This window comes from Salvelinus namaycush, chromosome 6, assembly GCF_016432855.1.
Source record: "Salvelinus namaycush isolate Seneca chromosome 6, SaNama_1.0, whole genome shotgun sequence".
Taxonomy (NCBI): domain Eukaryota; kingdom Metazoa; phylum Chordata; class Actinopteri; order Salmoniformes; family Salmonidae; genus Salvelinus; species Salvelinus namaycush.
The window spans coordinates 31,963,872-31,988,070 of record NC_052312.1 but is presented as its reverse complement, the minus strand read 5'-3'; the positions used below and the strand labels follow the sequence as shown (position 1 = coordinate 31,988,070).

The following is a 24,199-nucleotide window of genomic DNA, read 5'->3' as shown; positions in this document are numbered from 1 at the left end:
GACATTAGCATGAAATGCATGCTGCATCACATCCTGAATTATTTAAAACAAGCAATGTGTTCTTTGTCATTGTGACAAGCAAACCCTCTGCGCATGCACACACACTCATACATGCTGATTCATTCAGTTACTCCTTCACTCGCCCTTTCCTGGCCCCATTCGCTGCTTTAGCTGTAGGGGGCGGGAGGCAGGCGTAACCAATCAAACCCAGATGCTCTCCCTCTACATAAACCCCATAACCCTCTTCACATCTGTGTTTCAGCTGTTCGTGTGCTGCACTGAGAATAGTGATTCTTTCCACTCTGAATACAGGGATCCTCTCACAACCCAGAATCCTAGGATTGATACTACAGCAGATCTTTAAAGATGACACCCACACCCACTGTGACTCTCAACACCGGGGCCAGCATGCCTATCGTGGGCTTGGGGACATGGAGGGTAAGATAAAGCGTAATTTAGTTTCGTCTAGGCATCTTGCATGGATAGCATTGATACTTGTTGAACTGGCAGTTAACTGCTTCTTTCTTTTGGCAACTACCGGTATGTTCATGTTAAAATATGAGAGTCTTCTCATTTGCCATATATCCTGAGTTTTAATGAACTATGATGACCAAGATGAAGCATCTTATTTTTGCACTAATGTTTCACTGTCACACTTGGAATCGGGGGTTAGCCTATACTTGACTTTTTGACCTAACATAGGCTGTCTTAATGATGATTATATTATACAGTATAATCAAATCTATCCTGATTAGTATTTCTACAGTATTATGTAGCCTTTCTGACAGAGGCTCAAGTCAAGTGTGAGGTTACCACAATAGGCCCTCTGAATCCGTGTGCAGGCAGAAGCAGGCAAGGTAGCGGATGCAGTGAAAGCAGCCATCTCTGCAGGCTACAGACACATAGACGGAGCCTACTGTTACCAGAACGAGGACGAGGTGGGGGTTGGCATTCACACCATGATTGGCCAGGGGGTGGTGAAGAGAGAGGAGCTTTTCGTCGTCAGTAAGGTTAGTAAGTAAGGTTACACGCATTAGTCAAGTTTATAGATTTGTTCATGGAGCCACTATGATTTCCCCCTAGAAGCCAGGCAGACAAAGAGCTCCATACGGGCTGAAGGCATGTCATCACATGCTCTGTATGGTGACCAATGTCACGCGAGTACTATCATTTGTTCTGGGTGCTCCCTTACTCAACTGCCACACATCACCATGACACTTCAAAAAGTTGTCCATAGGCTAGTATTGACATTTAAATTGTATTTAAATGTATGCGCCGCAGCAGTCTAATATGACGGTTTCTCCCAAATAGCTGTGGTGTACTCTCCAGCAGAAGTCTATGGTGAAGGGAGCCTGTCAGAAGACTCTGAGTGACCTCAAACTAGACTACCTGGACCTCTACCTAATACACTTCCCTATGTGCTTTCAGGTACTGTGTGTGTCTGTCACGAAAATGATTCCGCTTTCAAACTATCCCTGGTTAAGAGTGAGAGGACTATTGTCCTGTAACTAGTTTGTTTGCCATTGCAGCCTGGAGAGAATCTATTTCCTACTGGTGAAGACGGACAAATAGTCGCAGGTGAAAGCAACTTCCTGGACACATGGGAGGTAAGGAAAACAAAAAATGGTATACTGTATTCCAAAACAAACATCCCCCAACACCAGCAAACAGGATTATACTACAAGACATTTGACAGTTTACTGAGCTTGATCTTGACCTATTGAACAGGCTATGGAGGAGCTGGTGGATGCTGGACTGGTCAAGGCTATCGGTGTCTCCAACTTTAACAAAGACCAGATTGAATCCATCCTAAACAAGCCAGGACTCAAGTATAAACCTGCCAACAACCAGGTACTGTAGTCTTTGGTGATCAAGACAGACAAAACAAGTCAATACAGTTAAGCAAGGCATTATTGCCCCCATCTCTGTATTACCAACGCCTCATCTTTGTCCCTTCAGATTGAATGCCACCCTTATCTGAACCAGGAGAAGCTGATCAACTACTGTCACTCTAAAGGCATCTCAGTGACAGCCTACAGCCCTCTGGGCTCCCCAGACAGACCATGGTGAGATAGGAATATCTTATAAAAATTGTGATCTAATGTGTATACAGTCACTTTGGATTAAAAGGAAGGTTATAGAATGAAGTACAATTGACCTGTACACTGAAATGATCCAAAACAGGCATTGTATTTAATTTGTTATTGACAACGTTTCAATGAGTGTGTGTGCATTGTCGGACCCTACCCTTTCCCTACTTACAGATGTTTTTCAGGACCCACCCACCATTAAAAATGATGTGCGTTTGACTTCATGTCAACATAAGGAAGACTAAAATAAATGACATTTTCAACAGGGCGAAACCTGGTGAGCCGTCTCTGCTTGAGGACCCAAAGTTAAAGGCCATCGCTGATAAGCACAATAAGACTACAGCACAGGTATGAGAGAAGCATCAATAACCTCTACAAACAGTGAACTTTCTCCTAATTCTGCCTTTAGTGACATACTGTAGCAAAATTTGATCCGGTATTTTAAGCCTTATCCAGAAATATAAAATTACACCAAAAATGAAAGCAATTGTCTGAGGATGGTGCTGGACCATCTGACATAAAAAAGGGGACACTGATGAAAAAGCTTACATTTAAAAAAATAAATAAAAAAGTTAACATCCAGGCATGTCACATGATTGCACCAAACCCAGTGCCCTAGCTATAGGGAATACAAAGGATATAACCAACCCATGTTCTCAACCATACTTACTCCGGTCATGATTTGTGAAATTCTACATTTTCAACAAAAGTCCATTCAAGTTGAGGTTAACGCAGCTGATCACTCTCCAAATAATATTACAGTACAATTATATATGCTGATAGATTTATATACAATAATTAGCCTGAAATTGGATATGGGTCCCATGTGTAGCGTTTTAAAGAAGATGGCTAGGGGTTAGAATGGGGACAATCAATTGTCAAGGGTTTGGCTAGTGTTTTCCAAGACAAGTCTCTAACATTCAGAATCATTGTTTTGAAACCATGTCATCGGGCGTGGGTCCAACGCTCACATGGTAACAGTTACATTCTTTGTCTGGATACAAGGAGTCTTGGTCTAGGGTCAATCAAGTGACCAATCCCTGTTCTTATCCTCTCCACAGGTCCTTATCCGCTTTCAAATCCAGAGGAATGTGATCGTCATTCCCAAGTCGGCTACGCCCTCCCGGATCAAGGAAAATTTTCAGGTATTTTTTTTGACAATTATAACTGTAGATGGAGTTGAGTCGGTCAGAGGTTAAATCCCTGCCTCCTAGAGGTTCATATCTTGTCTGTTTTCCACAGCTTTCAATGTCAAATATACAAAGAGCAGTGTTCTAAGAGTGGAAGAGCCATTGGCTCTGGTAAGAATCTTACCTCTGATGTACGGGGTTGTAGGTTCCATCCCAGGCTCAGCTCCTGAATGTGATTGCGTTGACTCTCTGGGATAGTTGGAAGGCTGTCAGAGCTCATGGTTGTATATACCTGGGGTCCCCTCCTGTATAAAGCAGCAATTATGGAGAAAAGCTCCTGGAAAAAGTGGGCACATCTATATTTTCTTTATGTGCCTATATTAAAAAATGTGTCCATTCGGAAAGTATTCAGACCTCTTCACTCTTTCCTCATTGTTACATTACAGCCTTATTCTAAAATGTATTATAGTTTTTTTCCTCAATCTACACAATACCTCATGACAAAGCAAAAACTGGTTTGTACATTTTTTGGCATAAAAACAAAAAACAAACTGAAGTATCACATTTACATAACTATTCAGACCCTTTACTCGGTACTTTGTTGAAGCAGTTTTGGCAGCGATTACAGCCTCGAGTCTTCTTGGGTATGACACTACAAGCTTTGCACACCTGTATTTGGGGAGTTTCTCACATTCTTTTCTGCAGATCCTCAAGCTCTGTCGGGTTGGATGGGGAGCGTCGCTGTACAGCTATTTTCAGGTCTCTCCAGAGATGTTCGATTGGGTTCAAGTCCGGGCCACTCAAGGACATTCAGACACTTGTCCTGAAGCCACTCCTGAGTTGTCTTGGATGTGTGCTTAGGGTTGTTGTCCTGTTGGAAGGTGAACATTTGTCCCAGTCTGAGGTCATGAGCGCTCTGGAGCAGGTTTTCATCAAGGATCTCTCTGTACTTTGCTCCGTTAATCTTTCCCCTCGATCCTGACTAGTCTCCCAGTCCCTGTCGCTGAAAACATCCCCACAGCATGATGCTGCCACCACTGCTTCATCGTAGGGATGGTGCCAGGTTTCCTCCAGACATGAAGCTCTGTCAGAGTGACCATCTGGTTCTTGGTCACCTCCAGATGTGAAGCTTGGCATTCAGACCAGATTTCAATCTTGGTTTCATCAGAACAGAGAATCTGGTTTCTCATGGTTTGAGTACTGATTGGTGGAGTGCTGCAGAGATGGGAGAACCTTCCAGAAGGACAACCATCTCCACAGAGTAACTCTGAAGCTCTATCAGAGTGACCATCAGGTTCTTGGTCACCTCCCTGACCAAGGCCCTTCTCCCGCGATTGCTAAGTTTGGCTGGGGGCGGCTAGCTTTAGGAAGAGTCTTGGTGGTTCCAAACTTCTTCCATTTAAGAACGATGAAGGCCACTGTGTTCTTGGGGACCTTCAATGCTGCAGAAATGTTTTGGTACCCTCTGTGCCTCGACACAATCTTGTCTCGGAACTCTACGGACAATTCCTTCGACCTCATGGCTTTGTTTTTGCTCTGACATGCACGGTCAACTGTGGGACCTTATATAGACAGGTCTGCTCCTTTCCAAAATCATGTCCAATCAATTGAATTTTCCACAGGTGGACTACAATCAAGTTGTAGAAACATCTCAAGGATGATCAATGGAAACAGGATGCACCTGGGTAGTGGACAATTTTTGATACACACAGGAAACTGTTGAGCGTGAAAACCCCAGCAGCATTGCAGTTCTTGACATACTCAAACTGGTGTGCCTGGCACCTACTACCATACCCCGTTCAAAGGCACTTAAATATTGTCTTTCCCATTCACCCTCTGAATGGGCAAGACAAAGTGACATCAGTAAGGGATCATAGCTTTCACCTGGTCAGTCTGTCATGGAAAGAGCAGGTATTCCTAATGTTTTGTACACTGTGTATATGATAGAGTTTTGAACCTACATGCAAGGCAGGATTTAACCTGGAAGCCACGGAGACCTTCACACTTTTACCTCTTCATATATTTGACATTGACAGTGGCAGAATTGTACACAAAAGGAGTGTGTGATTTGAACCCACAATCTTTTGGTTTCAAGCCACTGGTTCCTTCGCATGTCTACATTGTTATTTTGTCGCCTTCAAACAGGTGTTTGACTTCGAGCTGAATGACTTAGACATGAAAGTCATCCTGAGTTTCAACAGGAACTGGAGAGGATTCGCTATGGAATGGTGAGTTCCAGAGTGTCTAGATGCTGACTTCAACCCCACTTTCCTCTTTACCTGTTCTTCCCTGACGTACCCTCCTCCTCACTGCAGGGGCAACAAGCACAAAGACTTCCCTCTGCATGCAGAATACTGAAACCTCCGAGTGGACACCCACATTCCTACACTGGGGACATACAGCGAGAAGTCCAGTAGTTGTATATAGATTCAAGCACTACTGTGACCTTGTTCATGAGATACAGAGAAGTTCATGAGGCGAACAGAATGTCAATGTGTAATGTAAGTGCCAAATATTGTTGCCTTTACTTGTTCAGAGTTTAAACATGTTGCATAGTTGTACGTTTACTTACATGTTGGAAAGTGCCTTTGAAAGCACAGTGTCCCTGTGCTCCTTGTTGTAATATGAAATTATATTCATAATTCCTTAGACAGTGCTCTTTAGATATCTCAACCACTATGTTAACATTGACAACTTACACTAAAATGTCTCATTCCATAATTTCTTTGTATTTCTACATTTTGATTCTAATCCTGAAATATAAATTGCTACCTGACTACCTTGATATATTAATATGTCCTTATCTGCATGTATAATATTATACGAGAACACAGTACACAATATTGAAGCAAAGAAAGCTATTATATAAAAAAACTGTTCAAAGGGAACTGGGAATTTCACAACAGTCTCACACGAGTCAAAGTCTGACTAGTGCTTTATCATCCTGTAAGGCAGGATGATTCATTCTAGGCCAAAGGGCTCCTATGACTAGGCATTTGAGTGAAGGAGTGTTCAACAAAATATCTTAATGCACTATTAGGATAAGCTATGTCTATATGCCAATGTTTCACCCTTTGCCCATTTTTAAAAACAAAACCGATGTGTTGGTATGTAATACTGTGCATCACATACAATGTCCATGTACCACTGTGATATTTATGTAACTTCAGTAAGACATACCCAGCTCATATGGTTGAACTATAAATTCTTTAAAGTCATATGGTTATTATATGGCCTTTAAATGTGGAGGCTCATTGATGAAAATGTCTGAGAGACCATTAGACTCAAATCGAAAGAGACAAACAAACTGGGTCATGTGAGAAGCCACAAACCCTATTGTGCGTTAGCAGATCCAAGGCTTCAGATTTCCTACCAAACTCAAGCTTTTTATTTATACTTCACTAATATCGATCCTGTCAAATTATCTTTCCATGATTGTTGAAAAATAATTACTATTGTGTATTAGGCTAGAAGGCAACAATATATGTCATGAGAAATACAATACTGCAACACACAGATACTAAATCAGTCTTTAATCGCTAGAAACTAGCTCAAGGATGTCCATTTATGCACACCGTCTTAAAGGGAGAAATACGAATGAATCAAAACGAGAACAGAGAGCCCAGACATCTCAAGCAAGCCACAACACCAGATGTAACTTTGTTTCCCTAAAATTCAGCATTGAAGGGGTAGTCCTTGTGCGTCATGCTCCTAGGTGACAAAGAAAAACAAAGCACGATTCAGAGAGACTTATACAATTGTTCACATGTTCAAAAATCAAATAAACACTATGTAGAAAAAGGAGGAAGGAAAGTGCTGCTAAGGTACAAAATAGTCGATTTTGGTAGAAGAAGGTGCTCTTTGGTAAAAGGGATAAATTGGTCATCAAAAAGGAGGACCAAGGCACTCTTCATATAATTAATTAAAATGCCTTATTTGTATGGCATGCTCAATGGAAACAAAGTTTAAAAACTCTGACGCGTTTCGGCTGCATAGCCTTCGTCAGGGAGTACACCAAGTCTATTTACATTCAAAGAAAAGTAACACCGTAATAAACATAGCTGTCATCACATTGAAATTCGGGGGGACATCATAATACTTAAACAGTTTGAGCCTCTGCAGAGTGTGTACACTGTAAAATACAGTACATGGGTCTAACTAAACCAAGTAGAGTCTCACCCTGTCATTGGGCAGACTCTCCAGTTCCTGTTGAAGCCCAGAATGGTCTTCATTTCCTCATCGCTCAACACAAAGTCAAACACCTGCATGTTTCAAAAAGACAAAAATGACCCCAAAGCTACATGTGTGAACTAAAATCAGATGACACACCTCTTCAAATAAATTGAGAATTTATGGGAGAGAATACCTTGAAATTCTCCTGGATACGTGTGGGGGTGATAGACTTGGGAATCACAATCGTGTTCCGTTGAATATGGAAGCGGATCAGGACCTGAAGTGAGGATGACGGAGAGAGGAAAGTGTAAATGTGATCCCAGGTTAAAGAAAATATCAGTGTGGTTCGGGTTGGCTCGATAGTGTGAAAAGGGTTTTAGAGTACAGTACCTGGGCAGAGGTCTTCTTGTGCTTCTCAGCGATGGCCTTGATGTTGGGATCATCCAGCAGAGAAGGGTCCTCTGGTTTGGCCCTGTTATTGACACAGTGTTACAATCTTTTCACAGGGAGAACTGTAAATGGCTTTGTATGTTCAGAATTCATGTACTAGGTGAATGTACACCGACTATACCAAGCATAAAGGAACACATTCCTTATATTAAGTTGCAATATTGGATTTAACAAGTGACATCAATAAGGGATCATAGCTTTCACCTGGTCAGTCTATGTCATGGAAAGAGCAGGGGTTCTTAATGTTTTGTATACTCAAGAGTATATCTCTTAGGTATTATTAGTTGAAGTATATACACTTACCATGGTCTGTCTGGGGAACCCAGAGGGCTGTAGGCTGTCACAGAGATGCCCTTAGAGTGACAGTAGTTGATCAACTTCTCCTGGTTCAGATAAGGGTGGCATTCAACCTGGCGGCATAAATCATTTGTGAGGTTATTCACTTCACATGCAGTTCTTATACATGGGATGTATTGTAGCATTAGAGAATTAATTAAATTATACGGTGGATTGCAAATAAATAACATTTATTTTAATTAAGACCCATTGTGTATTACTGTCAAAATACGCCCCATAAAGTTTTGCTGTTTATTTAGGAAGCCTGGGAAGTTGTTCAGTATGGTGACAATAGAAAGCACAAGAGGGTCTGTCCACTCAAATAATCAGATTGATATGTACCCGTTAATCAAGATGTCTATTGGGATAGATGTGCCTGGAAAACAGCAGGAATATAAGGTCACCAAAGCATTGCTGCCTTGCCTCAGGGAAAGAGGCTGACTATAAGGCACTAAACTGGCCTTTATCTGACCGAGCTGTCACTGTGAATAAGACAATGGGGCAGGGATATTGACAATGAGGCCTCTGCCCTTTGAGGAGGGTTTAAAACAAGCGTTGGGTGCTCAGTGTCCTGAAAAGTCCCATTTAGAAGAAGGTTGAGGGATACAATATACAATTAAGAATATAGGATCAGCATTGTGTGCTTCACAATGTATTGTGTTGATCCCAGGCTTGTGAGCTTTTTGAGTGACTATCCCTACCCGTAAACACTCATTCAGTAATGAACATCAATACCTGGTTGTTGGCAGGTTTATACTTGAGGCCTGGCTTGTTTAGGATGGATTCAATCTGGTCTTTGTTAAAGTTGGAGACACCGATAGCCTTGACCAGACCAGCATCCACCAGCTCTTCCATACCCTAGTATACAGGACAACATCAGATCAGACACAGGTCAATACGGCATCCCCAATTTGTGATAGATTACAATAAACTCAGGGTTGTATTCATTAGGGCACACAACAGAAAACAAACATGTGCATTTCTTATTGGACCAGGTAGTCCCTGTTTCAGTCCGTTTGGTGTCTAATGAATATAACCCAGTTTAAGTGATATTCAATTGAAGAGAACTGTACAGTGTCTTAGAGGACGCGTCGTCTCGCACTGGCTCACCTCCCATGTCTCCAGGAATTTGGACCCATCACCGATATTATTTCCATTGCTGTCCGTAGGGAAGAGTGCTTCTCCAGGCTGCGCAACAACGATAGTAGTAAAACAATTATAAAAGTCACAAGACACTCCTCTTACAACACCATAAACCAGGGGTATTCAAATCTGGACCTCGAAGCCAGTTCTACTGCTGATTCTCATTCTTCCTCTCTTATCAGGGACTGATTTAGACCTGGGACATGATCAGGTAGAACAGCAGCACTCCCATACCTCCAGGCTTGGATTTGAATAAACCCCGTCATAAACCAATGATGGAACCTCCTTGAGCAAAAAAGCTACAAGTGAGATAGTGTTTAAATGGTATTAGTCTCACCTGAAAGCCCATGGGCCAGTGTATCAGGTAAAGATCCAGGTAGTCCAGTTTGAGATCACTGAGAGTCTTCTGACAGCCTTCTTTCACCATAGACTTCCCATGGAATGTGCACCACAGCTGAAAAGAGAGCAAGCTTGAGTTGCGTAACTTCGAACCAATTTCCTCAATTCAATCTAAACCACAGATTCACTAGCCAAGATTTGATCACTTCAATCATATAGCCTTGATATCAAGTTTGTTATTTTAAGTAGCATATTAAAGAGTGATTCAACTTCTCACTGCAATGTCAGTTACAAACTTGAGACCAGAGATAACTGTCCTGCAGTGACATTGTATCTCACCTTGCTGACCACAAACAGCTGCTCTCTCTTCACCACCCCCTCCTTGACCATGGCATGAATGCCCTCTCCCACCTCGGTCTCGTTCTGGTAGATGAAGGCCCCATCGATGTGCTTGTAACCTGCAGCTATGGCCGCTTTCACCGCATCAGTTACTTTACCTGGAGGGGACTGGTACAGAGGAGGGAGCAGGAAACAGAATGATTCATTCTTTCAAATGTTTCAACTACAACATTAGCGAGATCTTTAGTAGCCAATCGGCGGTTGAAGGTGTGCTTAGGACGCTAAAGGTGCGGAGGTGGTATGACATCATCAGGGACAACATCCCCTTCTCCGATGGGGGAGGCATTCCCAGGAGGGATATTGGAAAGATAACTGGAGATCTACGTAGTCAGTTGCAGCTACAGTATGTTTAGCAGTGCATATAGTATGATACAGCTACATGGATAGATGTCAGGCATTGATTCTGGTAGTATTAGTAAGTATGGATAAATTCAGGGTGTCAAGCAGCTTGATCATCATGGTACTTTTTGGTAGTAAAGTTTACAGGCATATATTATGGTAAGTATAATTGAAATGTGTATCTCATTACAGTAAATGGTGAAATAAGTATAGTTAGCTGTAATTGTAATGGCTTAGCAGATTAAAAAAAAAGCATTATCAGTCTTTACCTGGCTAAAAGAGAATGAATATAATATCTATTGTTTACAGGAAACTCATTCTACAACTACAGATGGAGGTTGTGTGGAAAAGGGACAGGGAGGAAGAAATATTTCTGTCATGGGCAAAGAAACTCAAAAGGGGTGATGATATTAACTAACAAATAATTTTGATCCGAATGTGCAAACAGTCTAAACAGATCCGCAAGGAAAGGTGGATCCTTTTAAATGTGCTATTGGACGATAAAAAGATCTGGCTCATTAATCTATAAGGTCCAAATAATCATGATCCACACTTCTTAGAAAATATTTATAACAATCTATCGATCTCACAAGCAACAAAAGATCCTATTATGGTGGGAGATAACACAGTTTTAAAGTAACTTCAATGGGCCGTAAAGGAAATCACACCCTCGTGCACTTAAGGAGACCACAACTATTATGGACACATTAGAACTAGTCGATATACGGAGGCTTAAAAACCTTGACCTACTGAGGTATACATGGATGAGGCTTAATTAATCTAGTCGTCTTGACTACTTTGTGTCCTTCTCGCTGGCACCAAAAGTTTAAAAAGTGTTGATCGTAGACAGAATGCGATCGGACCACCATCCACATAACTTACCGAATTTCCGCGGTGGGGGGGGGGGGGGTATTGGAAGTCTAATCCAAGCCTACTGGATGACAAGCTGTTTTTAATCAAGACAGAATAATTTATAACTGACTTTTTCTTGCATAACATTGGTACAGTAGATCACCTTATTGTATGAGATACTTTCAAATGCGTCTTCAGAGGCCATGCAATTCAATACTCATCTTTAAAACAAAAACAATTTAGGTCAAAAGAGATTAGAATAATAACTAAGGAACATAAGGAATAGCATAGATGGATGGCAATAAAAACGGTACCATAAGGGTCTCCCGAGTGGCGCAGTGGTCTAAGACACTGCATCGCAGTGCTTGAGGCGTCACTACAGTCCCGGCCGTGACCGGGAGTCCCATAGGGCGGCGCACAATTGGCCAAGCGTCGTCCGGGTTAAGGGAGGGCACCTCAGAACAGCCTCAATTTGTCGGGGATGGATTCTACAATGTGTCGAAAGCGTTCCACTGGGATGCTGGCCCATGTTGACACCAATGCTTCCCACAGTTGTGTCAAGTTGTCTGAATGTCCTTTGTGTGGTCAACCATTCTTGATACACACGGGAAACTGTTGAGCGTGAAAAAGACAGCAGCATTGCAGTTCTTGACAAGCCGGTGTGCTTGGAACCTACTACCATACCCTATTCAAAAGGCACTTAAATCCTTTGTCTTGCCCATTCACCCTCTGAATGGCACACATACACCATCCGTGTATCAATTGTCTCAAGGCTTAAAAATCCTTCCTTAACCGGTCTCCTTCCCTTCATCTACACTGATTGAAGTGGATTTAACAAGTGACATCAACAAGGGATGATAGCTTTCACCTGGATACACCTGGTCAGTCTAATGGAAAGAGCAGGTATTCTTTATTTTTGTAATAGACCGAGTGTACAAAACATTTAAGAAAACTGGATGGAAAATTGCACAAAATATTTTAGAATTTTCAATATAGAAATGCTATCAAAAATAATTTACAGAAACGGATTCCAAATGAAGGAGTCATCCATGATTCACCGAATGATATTTTGAAAGAGGAAGCAAAATATTTTAAGCATATTTTTTTGCATTTTCAGTCTCCTCCATCTCCACTGAATGATGTTAACTGTAATGACTTTTTTGCTAATAATAACGTAAAATGAACAACTGTACATAAAGACTTGTGTGAAGCACAAATTAAAGAGGAGGAACTTCTTGATAAAGTGAATTCCTTTCAGTCCGGAAAAACTCCAGGGTTGATGGCACAACTAAATTTTGTGATGCAAAAATCCTAGCAAAATGCATAGCGTATACAATGAAAAAGGATATCGGATATTATTCATCTTGATCAGGCAGTTTTTTTTTTACATGGACGATACATTGAAGATAAGTCAATTACTTGAAACAATACAACACTGATCTTCAAAGCAGATTTTGAAAAGGCCTTTGATAAAGTATGACTAGAATTTATATATAAATGCCTGGACTATTTACATTTTTGAGAATCTCTTATACAAATGGCTAAAAGTTATGTATAGTAAGCCCAAGTGTAAAATTGTAAATAATGGTTACTTCTCAGAAAGTTGTCCATTGTCTCCATATCTATTTGTTATGGCCTTCGAAATGTTAGCTATTAAAATCAGATCCAACAATAATATCAAGGGGCTAAAAATAGAGGTCGACCGATTAAATCGGAATGGCGGATTAATTAGGGCCGATTTCAAGTTTCCATAACTTTTTTTTTACAACTTTATTTAACTACGTAGGCAAGTCAGTTAAGAACACATTCTTATTTTCTATGACGGCCTAGGAACAGTGGGTTAACTGCCTTCTTCAGGGGCAGAACGACAGATTTTTACCTTGTCAGCTCGGGGATTCAATCTTGCAACCTTACGGTTAACTAGTCCAACGCTCTAACCACCTGCTTTACATTGCACTCCACGAGGAGCCTGCCTTAAGAAGCCAAGGTAAGTTGCTAGTTAGCATTAAACTTACCTTATAAAAAAACAAATCAATCAATCAATCATAATCACTAGTTAACTACACATGTTCGATGATATTACTAGTTTATCTAGCATGTCCTGCATTGCGTATAATCGATGCGGTGCTCATTCGCGAAAAAGGACTGTTGTTGCTCCAACGTGTACCTAACCATAAACATCAATGCCTTTCTTAAAATCAATACACAAGTATATATTTTTAAACCTGCATATTTAGTTAATATTGCCTGCTAACATGAATTTCTTTTAACTAGGGAAAATGTGTCACTTCTCTTGCAACAGAGTCAGGGTATATGCAGCGTTTGGGCCGCCTGGCTCGTTGCGAACTGTGTGAAGACTATTTCTTCCTAACAAAGACAGCCAACTTCGCCAAACGGGGGATGATTTAACAAAAGCGCATTTGCGAAAAAAGCACAATCGTTGCACGACTGTACCTAACCATAAACATCAATGCCTTTCTTAAAATCAATACACAGAAAGATATATATTTTAAAACCTGCATATTTAGCTCAAATAAATTCAGGTTAGCAGGCAATATTAACCAGGTGAAATTGTGTCACTTCTCTTGCGTTCATTGCACGCAGAGTCAGGGTATATGCAACAGTTTGGGCTGCCTGGCTCGTTGCGAACTAATTTGCCAGAACTTTATGTAATTATGACATAACATTGAAGGTTGTGCAATGTAACTGGAATATTTAGACTTATGGATGCCACCCGTTAGATAAAATACGGAACGGTTCCGTATTTCACTGAAAGAATAAACATTTTGTTTTCGAGATGATAGTTTCCGGATTCGACAATATTAATGACCTAAGGCTTGTATTTCTGTGTGTTATGTTATAATTAAGTCTATGATTTGATAGAGCAGTCTGACTGAGCGATGGTAGGCACCAGCAGGCTCGTAAGCATTCATTCAAACAGCACTTTCGCGCGTTTTGCCAGCAGCTCTTCGCAATGCTTCAAGCATTGCGCTGTTTATGACTTCAAGCCTATCAACTTACTGAGATTAGGCTGGTGTAACCGATGTGAAATGGCTAGCTAGTTAGCAGGGTGCGCACTAATAACGTTTCAAACGTCACTCGCTCTGAGACTTGGAGTATTTGTTCCCCTTGCTCAGCATGGGCCGCAGCTTTTGTGAAGCGATGGGTAACGCTGCTTCGAGGGTGGCTGTTGTCGATGTGTTCCTGGTTCGAGCCCAGGTAGGAGCGAGGAGAGGGACGGAAGATATACTGTTACACTGGCAATACTAAAGTGCCTATAAGAACATCCAATAGTCAAAGGTATATCAAATACAAATCGTATAGAGAGAAATAGTCCTATAATAACTACAACCTAAAACTTCTTACCTGGGAATGTTGAAGACTCATGTTAAAAGGAACCACCAGCTTTCATATGTTCTCATGTTCTGAGCAAGGAACTTAAACGTTAGCTTTCTTACATGGCACATATTGCACTTTTACTTTCTTCTCCAACACTTTGTTTTTGCATTATTTAAACCAAATTGAACCTGTTTCATTATTTATTTGAGGCTAAATTGATTTTATTGATGTGTTAAAATAAGTGTTCATTCAGTATTGTTGTAATTGTCATTATTACAAATAAATTGTAAAAAAAAAAATAAAATAAAAAAATAATAATAATATATATATATATTTTAAATCGACCGATTAATCGGTATCGGCTTTTTTTGATCCTCCAATAATCGGTATCGGCGTTGAAAAATCATAATCGGTCGACCTCTAGTTAAAAATCCAGAGTTTAAAAACATAAGTGTCAATGTACGCCGATAAGTCCGCAATCTGGATCACTGCACTGCAATGTTCCCTCTAATATTTGTCGGCACTGAGCAAATTTCAGGTCTGCTGAGCGCAAACTTGAACCCTGTGAAATTTCTGTGCAACTTCCGGTGCGTGTTTACTGTGAACACTGAGGCTGTAACCGCTTTTATTTACTTTTTTAACAGCGGCCAAGTAGGCTATTTGATCATAATGTAGGCCTACCAGGGTGGCCTACCATAAAAAACTATGGAGAGAATTAATCACATACCATTTTGAAATGGAAATAGCTGTTCTATCATTCAGCCTACAGTAGCAGCCAATGTGTGGTGTTCAATGTAGGACTACATTCCATGACTTTGGAAAAAACATGCAGGGCTTGACATTAAAACCTGTTTATCCACTTGTCCTTCAGACAAGGAGGTGACTGAACATTTTGCTGTGTTGTTTGATGCAAGAAATCACTTTACAAAATAAAATTCATTATAATTCCCATCCCATTATTACAGAGAATCAGACACATTATGCTACCCTTTGCCTATTAGCTACTTAGCTTATTCAATCCTGTCTCAAAATACAACACTGCCCCTTTAAGACAAAAAAAACTCTTTACCTGACTCGCTTATCAAAGATGTCTAGAAATGTACACGTTTTGTGCTCTTGTAGGAAACAATCACTTCCCTATTGTTGACTACAAATTAGCTATAACTGGGCTAATAACTCACTAATTGGCGCTCCGGTCCGGCCTGAGTCGTGCCTGTCAATGCAACAGATTCCTACTCCGATGCGCTCTGCCTACAACAACATCTCTTGCATAGTTTGTTTTGTTTCAGTATGTTGCAGTGAAAGTAGCTAAAATTGTGTTGATTTGATCACAATTCCCACACTAAAAGGGAAACGTTGATAGTGTTAACTAAATGGGGAAAACTCTAGAAAGTTGAGCGAAGTTCAATCTCATGCGCATGGCAAATTTTTCTTCAGTCTCCTTGAGGATCGAGATGATTAATGCTGCAATGGTTTGTGTGTCGGGGGCTAGGGTCAGTCTGTTATATCTGGAGTATTTCTTCTGTCTTATCCGGTGTCCTGTGTGAATTTAAGTATGCTCCCTCTAATTCTCTCTCTGCCTCTCGGAGGACCTGAGCCCTGGGACCATGCCTCAGGACTACCTGCCCTGATGACTCTCTAGTCTAGTCCACGTGGTCGTGCTGCTGCTCCACTTTCAACTGTTCTGCCTGTGGCTATGGAACCCTGACCTGTTCACCAGACGTGCTACCTTGTCCCAGATCTGCCGTTTTCAACTCTCTCTCTCTACTGCACCTACCATTTCAACCTCTGAATGCTCGGCTATGAAAAGCCAACTGACATTTACTCCTGAGGTGCTGACCTGTTGCACCCTCTACAACCACTGTGATTATTACTTGACCCTGCAGGTCATCTATGAATATTTTAACATCTTGGCCATGTACTGTTATAATCTCCACCCAGCACAGCCAGAAGAGGACTGGCCACCCCTCAGAGCCTGGTTCCTCTCTAGGTTCCTGCCTTTCTAGAGAGTTTTTCCTAGCCACCGTGCTTCTTCTACATCTGCATTGCTTGGTGTTTGGGGTTTTAGGCTGGGTTTCTGTATAGCACTTTGTGACATCGGCTGATGTAAAAAGGGCCTTACAAATACATTTGATTGATTGATTCTCTAGCCTCTCTGGACTAAAACCTAATTATGAAAACTTATTGGATTGGATCATTAAAAGACAACTTTACCTGTAGTTTACCAGTCTGATGGTGAAGTAGACAAAAATAAACAAACTCACTACAACAAATTTCATTAGAAAGTTAGCAAAAATAAACGACATCTTACAACCATGGAGAGGTAAATACCTGTCTATTTATGAAAAAATCACACTTTCATATCACAGTTTAGTATGACGCTGCCTACTTATATTTATATAATGAATACGAGTTTGGGGGGGCTAAAATGGATTCAATATTAAAGAATTAAACCTCTCAATAAAAGCTTCAGTCATACAAGAGTTATACTTAAAAGGTCATGAATAGTAAAAATCATGTTTTTCATGAAAGTGGATGATATTTGAAGGATACCAGATCAAAGAACGATGACCAAAGTATGAAAAATTATCACAAAGTTACTGGTCCCCTCCCCCCTGTCAAACACATGGACAAATATACCAGTTTAATTTGAAAACCAAAATGTTGACAGCGGTGCCATACAGGTTGCAAAATAGCTGGGAAGAGATTTGAGATGTTCCTATTGCATGGCACATGGTTTATGAACTGATACACAAAACAACGCTTGATTCAAATTAAATTATTATACAAAATTCTTGCCACCAACATAATGCTATGTATATGGGGCAAATAACCATCTCAGCTCTGCAGATTTTGGTCACAGGTTCAGGAGTGGCTGACAAATCATAAGAGGGTGGTTTACAGAGATACAGTAGGTGGAATGGGGAGAGAGCAGCTGAAGGGTGGGTTCAAAAGCCCATGATCTATAAATGTTATGACTGAAAATACTATATACAGTCCATTCAGGAAAGTATTCCAACCCCTTGACTTTTTCCACATTTTGTTACAGCCTTATTCTAAAATGGATTAAATAAATAAAAAATCCTTATCAATCTACACACAATAGCCCATAATGATAAAACAAACTAAAACAGAAATACCTTATTTACATAAGTATTCAAACCATTTGCTATGAGACTCGAAATTGAGCTCAGGTGCATCCTGTTTCCATTGGCCATCCTTGAGGATGTTTCTACAACTTGGAGTTCACATGTGATGAATTCAATTGATTGAACATCATTTTGAAAAGGCACACACCTGTCTATATAAGGTCCCACTGTTGACAGTGCATGTCAGAGCAAAAACCGAGCCATGAGGTTGAAGGAATTGTCCGTAGAGCTCCGAGACAGGATTTTGTCGGGGCACAGATCTGGGGAAGGGTACCAACAAAAATTCTGCAGCATTGAAGGTCCCCAAGAGCACAGTGGCCTCCATAATTCCTAAATGGTAGAAGTTTGGAACCACCAAGACTCTACCTAGAGCTGGCCACCCGGCCAAACTGAGCAATCGGGGGTGAAGGGCCTTGGTCAGGGAGGTGACCAAGAACCCGATGGTCACTCTGTCAGAGCTCTAGAGTTCCTCTGTGGAGATAGGAGAACCTTCCAGAAGAACAACCATCTCTGCAGCACTCCACCAAGCAGGCCTTTATGGTAGAGTGGCCAGACGGAAGCCACTCCTCAATAAAAGGCACATGACAGCCCGCTTGGGAGTTTGCCAAAAGGAACACACCTAAAGGACTCAGACCATGAGAAACAAGATTCTCTGGTCTAATCTCTTTTATCCTGAATGCCAAGCGTCACATCTGGAGGGAATCTGGCACCATCCCTACAGTGAAGCATGGTGGTGGCAGCATCATGCTGTGGGGATGTTTTTCAGTGGCAGGGACTGGGAGACTAGTCAGGATCGAGGGCAAGATGAGCGGAGAAAAGTACTTAGAGATTCTTGATGAAAATCTGCTCCAGAGTGCTCAGGACCTCAGACTAGGGCGAAGGGTCACCTTCCAACAGGACAACGACCCTAAGCACACAGCCAAGACAACGCAGGAGTGGGCCAGCCAGAGCCCAGACTTGAACCTGATCAAACATCTCTGGAGAGACCTGAAAATAGCTGTGCAGCGACACTCCCCATACAACCTGACAGAATTTGAGAGGATCTGCAGAGAAGAGTGAGAGAAACTCCCCAAATACAGGTGTGCCAAGCTTGTAGTGTCATGCCCAAGAAGAGGGGATGGTGGATGGTCCAATAATAACAAGTACTCAGTAGCCTGCAAATGTATGGTCCCTACCTTGTGGATTCAAATGTATACAGACTTGATCACAAAATATTAAACAAAAGGCATGTGTGACTTTTATAGATGCATTTGAGGAAATGGGTGCAGCCTTTCAACCATAAATCACAGGACCACAGCTACGAAAAACTCCGTGACAGAAACTATTGAAACTACAGAAACATTGCCCATTCCTAAAAACGTAAGAGTTCACACAATATCTTGACAATATTAATCGAACAAATGACATTGCTTATTTTATGGAATTACAGCTGGCTCCCAGTTATGTTATTGTCAAGAACGTGCTAGAGAGAAAAGTAATTGACAATATATTATAATTACATTAATAACGGAAGAGAGAAAGCTACGTATTCATTTGTCATAAATGCATACCATTCTGTAACGTCCAAAGTAGCTAAAAAAGTTGGCGCTAGCTAGCTAGTAGCATAGCTAGTTTTCTTGGCAAACTACAAGTAAAAAGGATTACTTGCTAAATTTAGAACGAACCTTCCACGTCCCGAGACCGAGAATGGGCATTTCTGCACCGGTGTTCAATTTCACGGATGTTGCCATCGTCCTCTTTGTTGCAAAATATACCTTTTAGATACTTTGTTGCAATTGCAGACAGTGCTTGTCCAACCGTTAAGTGCAGCGCAAAATGCAAATTACGAATGGTATAGCAGCCAACCCATATTGTTGATAGATTGCTTATGTCTGGAATTCTATTTTGCTAAACATCTTGGACAACAGCGCCACCCAGTGCCACCGTCATTCTCTTTAATAATGAATCGCGTCATACAGGCAACTTTGACATAAACCTGCAGATGGATTTTAAATATTTACAGAATACGAATGACTTCTTCATAAAAGCAAAATCCGGAACCAAAATAGTTTATTAATAGTATTGTCACAAATTGAATAATCATTGCTGCCCCCCCTCCCCCCAGCGTCATACAGGCAACTTTGACATAAACCTGCAGATGGATTTTAAATATTTACAGAATACGAATGACTTCTTCATAAAAACAAAATCCTGAACCAAAATAGTTTATTAATAGTATTGTCACAAATTGAATAATCATTGCTGCCCCCCCCCCCCCCCCCCCCCCCCCACACACACACACCTTGACCTTGAATTCTACATTTGCATCTTATCAATATGTTTCTGACAGTTCATCAAAAACGTTTGCTTCACCTCAAGCATTATGGGTAACAAGCACTAGAGGGAGACATTACCACACCGTTCAACTGGCAATCAAACGCTTAAAGGTGCAATCAGCAATTGTTACGATATTTTTTACTTTGAAATTCATATACCCATTGATTCTTGAATAATATAACTTATAAACGTCTGAGCTTAGTTAAATTGTCTTACCGCACCAGAACCCAAAATATAAGCTTGTTTTACTCCTTTGTTTGGTAACACTGTATTGCCTAAAAACACTTTGATCTTATGGATGGTCTGTCTTTGCATCCATAGCTCTGTCCATGAATTTGGGAGAATTAACATTTCTGTAGCCCCAAAACCTAAGCTATTTACCAATTCAGGGGCAGTGTAGCCACTTTGTTATTGTTTGAACTACAGACTGCATCTTTAACTGGCATATTATGGCTCCTACACAATGGAATACTGAACTCAAAGGAAAAAATGAAATTATGCATTTAGTGATGCATGCATGAAGTCAAAAGGTTACGTTCTAATATGCTATTGACACTAAGATTTCTATACTTGTGTGAAATGTGAGGAAGAGAAGTGGTCAAGGAAAAAAAACATTGCATTGCCACACTTTCCACTTTAGTCATATCACAGTTTAGTATGACGCTGCCTACTTATATTTATATAATGAATACGAGTTTGGGGGGGCTAAAATGGATTCAATATTAAAGAATTAAACCTCTCAATAAAAGCTTCAGTCATACAAGAGTTATACTTAAAAGGTCATGAATAGTAAAAATCATGTTTTTCATGAAAGTGGATGATATTTGAAGGATACCAGATCAAAGAACGATGACCAAAGTATGAAAAATTATCACAAAGTTACTGGTCCCCTCCCCCCTGTCAAACACATGGACAAATATACCAGTTTAATTTGAAAACCAAAATGTTGACAGCGGTGCCATACAGGTTGCAAAATAGCTGGGAAGAGATTTGAGATGTTCCTATTGCATGGCACATGGTTTATGAACTGATACACAAAACAACGCTTGATTCAAATTAAATTATTATACAAAATTCTTGCCACCAACATAATGCTATGTATATGGGGCAAATAACCATCTCAGCTCTGCAGATTTTGGTCACAGGTTCAGGAGTGGCTGACAAATCATAAGAGGGTGGTTTACAGAGATACAGTAGGTGGAAAAAAACATTGCATTGCCATCAATATTATTATTTCAAAAATAAGAAAAAGACTAAGATAAAGCCTAAAGTATGTAAGTAGGGGGTATAATATAGACTAGTCTTTAGTACACTGAAGACAAATATAAACGCAACATGTAAAGTCTTGGTTTCATGAGCTGAAATAAAAAATCCCAGAAATGTTCCATATGCACAAAAAGTTTATTTCGCAAATGTTTACACAAATTTGTTTACGTCCCTGTTAATGAGAATTTCTCTTTTGCCAGGATCTCCACATCCGGCTTCTTCACCTGCGGGATCGTCTGAGACCAGCCACCCAGACAGCTGATGAAACTGAGTTTTCATAACCAAAGAATTTCTGCAAAAACTGTCAGAAACCATTTCAGGGAAGCTCATCTGCATGCTCGTCGTCCTCACCAGGGCCTTGACCTCACTGCAGTTGGGCATTGAAACCGACTTCAGTGAGAAAATGCTCACCTTCGATGGCCACTGGCACGCTTCAGAAGTGTGCTCTTCATAGATGAATCCCGGTTTCAAGTGTACTGGGCAGATGGCAAGCAGTGGCGGTTCTAGCTTGTATGGCTCCTTGGGCGACCCCCCCCCCCCTTCAGCCCCCCCCCCAACAAACAAAAAAAGCACCAAAAAGCACCAACATTTGTAATTTTTATTCAGTATTTGGAACAACACAAATAATGAATCATAACATTTAAAACTATATAAATATTAAAAAAATACACAAGAATATAACTCATAAATATCAAAAAGAAGTAACAAAGATAAATAGAAACAAATTGTAGTATATAAATAAAAAAGAGAATAGAATTATTACACTATTACCCTATTGCTAACAAAAAACACACAAATTAAACTAAATTGCACAAATCCTTTATCACACAAATAGAATAACACACTTATAAAGAAGATAACCTGATTATTACACTATTGCACTTCAAACAAGAAACACACAAACTAAATTGCACAACTGCCACCTAAACCCTGACCTTTCTTGCCTTCATCAATTACATCACCATAAGAAATCTGCCCAGCAATTGCATAGTTAATACTGATGACAGCAAGGCCACTAAGGCGTTCCTGTGACATGGTGGACCTCAGATAGGATTTGATGAGCTTCAGCTTTAAAAAGCTCTTCTCTGCTTCAGCTACTGTCACTGGAAGAGTAAGACAAATTCTGAGAGCAGTCCACAAATGTGGATACATTTCTGAGAGCTCCCTTTCGTGCATAAATATCAGCAGCTCAAGCAGGGTCATGGTCTTCGATGGCAAGTCAGGCAAGTTCTTCAGTTCCTGTGCAAGCTCTCTGCCATCCAAGTCTGAGTGTTCTTTATACTGCAGTGTCATACTAAGGGCCTCACATTGTTCTGTCAGCTCCTCATTTGAGAGACTTTGGAAGGTTGACAGCACTCCAAACTTCTCTCCCACACTTCCTGAAGGGCTGAGGTTGCAGAATCAACAAAGACATTGAAAAATGTCACCTCCAGCTTCTTCAGGGCATCACTCAAAGGCTCATAAAAGGATTTGTATGAAAAGTGCCTGCTTTGTGGACCTCAGACTTCTTTTGTTGTAGAACGGCCTCTACATTCATACCCTCGCAAATATCCTTGGCTGACATTTGTACGGTCATAAAGTCTGTTGCCCTGTAGTTGCTGAGACCTCTCTCTGTCTTTCTGAGAAGACTGACTGCAACATCCACATGCATACTGGGAGACTGCATCAGCTTGCTCACATGTTGTATCTGGCTCAAGATGTCACACCACACCACTGTACAGATGGTGAAGCGGTATGATCCCACCACCACCACCATGATCCCACCACCAGGATTGGGCCTCAATCTTTATCACAGGGTCTTTGGTTTGATCCCTTACCTCAATCAGTGCCTCTCTCACCGCTGCTGCCTGATACCTCAGTGGCTCGACACTCTTAACTTGACTCTCCCACCTTGTCTCAGTCCACATCTTCAAAGTGATGTCCACATGTTTTTTTTTCGGGATGGCCCATCGCTGTGTGGAGGCTGAGAACAAGGTGTACAGTTTGTGTAAGATGCCAAAGTATAGAATGATAGAGAATAATTTTGCCAGCTTGGTGTCACTCACCATAATTGAAATGACCTTGATGCTCAACAAATCAATGAGTTCATTTTGTATTTGGTGGCCAAATTAGTTGGTGGTGTGACTCGAGGTCCCTTTTTGGACACGGTTAAGATGCTCTTTCATGACTGGATCAAATTGTGCCATCAGTTCATTCTGTATTTGGTGGCCAAAGTAGCTGGTGGTGTGACTCGAGGTCCCTTTTTGGTCACAGTTAAGGTGCTCTTTCATGACTGGATCAAATTGGGCCATCAGTTCAACCTCTTTGAGGAAATTTCCATTTGATGGAGAGTACAGCATTTCTGTGTGTCCCCTTAGTGCCAGATGTGCTATTTGATAGATTCCCCCGCTCCCCCCTACCTCGGGCTTCCAGTGGGGAGATCTGAGGTCAACCTACCCCTGCCCCCCTCCCCATCTCATACTTCTGAGCGGGAGACCTTCCCAGGCAATAGCCTGCCTAGCTCACAAACTAAAATCAGGGCGCCCACTCCGACAAGGTTAATTGACCCACAGTCCCACACGGTGACATGATATCATTGACGTGACGTGCAAATGAGCGATAGAAAACCGATCGCGCAAATGTCACCATTCCGAAAATGTTTGTTTGGCCGCCCCGTGCCGCCCCCGGCAAGATGGCGCTCTGGGCAGCTGGCCATGTTACCCATACCTAAATCCGTTACTGGATGGCCGACAGCGCGTTTGGCATTGTGTGGGCGAGCGGTTTGCCGATGTCAGCTTTGTTAACAGAGTGCCCCATGGTGACGGTGGGGTTATGATATGGGCATGCATAAGCTCCAGACAACGAACACAATTGGATTTTATGGATGGCAATTTGAATA

At 41.2% G+C, this 24,199-nt stretch overlaps 2 protein-coding genes across 2 annotated transcripts; one reads left to right on the top strand and one right to left on the bottom strand.

The window, feature by feature from the left end:
• Positions 1-230: 230 nt before the first annotated feature.
• LOC120049873 (aldo-keto reductase family 1 member B1-like) lies at positions 231-6,007 on the top strand. Its single transcript, XM_038996346.1, has 10 exons — positions 231-438; positions 843-1,010; positions 1,312-1,428; positions 1,530-1,607; positions 1,729-1,851; positions 1,960-2,066; positions 2,357-2,438; positions 3,152-3,235; positions 5,366-5,448; positions 5,536-6,007. The coding sequence occupies exons 1-10, from the start codon at positions 367-369 to the stop codon at positions 5,576-5,578; spliced, it is 957 nt and encodes a 318-aa protein (XP_038852274.1). The 5' UTR covers positions 231-366; the 3' UTR covers positions 5,579-6,007.
• Positions 6,008-6,736: 729 nt separating this feature from the next.
• On the bottom strand, positions 6,737-19,581 carry LOC120049874 (aldo-keto reductase family 1 member B1-like). The gene is made up of 10 exons (XM_038996347.1): positions 19,404-19,581; positions 10,001-10,168; positions 9,660-9,776; positions 9,290-9,367; positions 8,915-9,037; positions 8,147-8,253; positions 7,784-7,865; positions 7,587-7,670; positions 7,400-7,482; positions 6,737-6,931 (listed from the first exon to the last, which is right to left on the bottom strand). The coding sequence occupies exons 1-10, from the start codon at positions 19,467-19,469 to the stop codon at positions 6,889-6,891; spliced, it is 951 nt and encodes a 316-aa protein (XP_038852275.1). The 5' UTR covers positions 19,470-19,581; the 3' UTR covers positions 6,737-6,888.
• Positions 19,582-24,199: the final 4,618 nt, after the last annotated feature.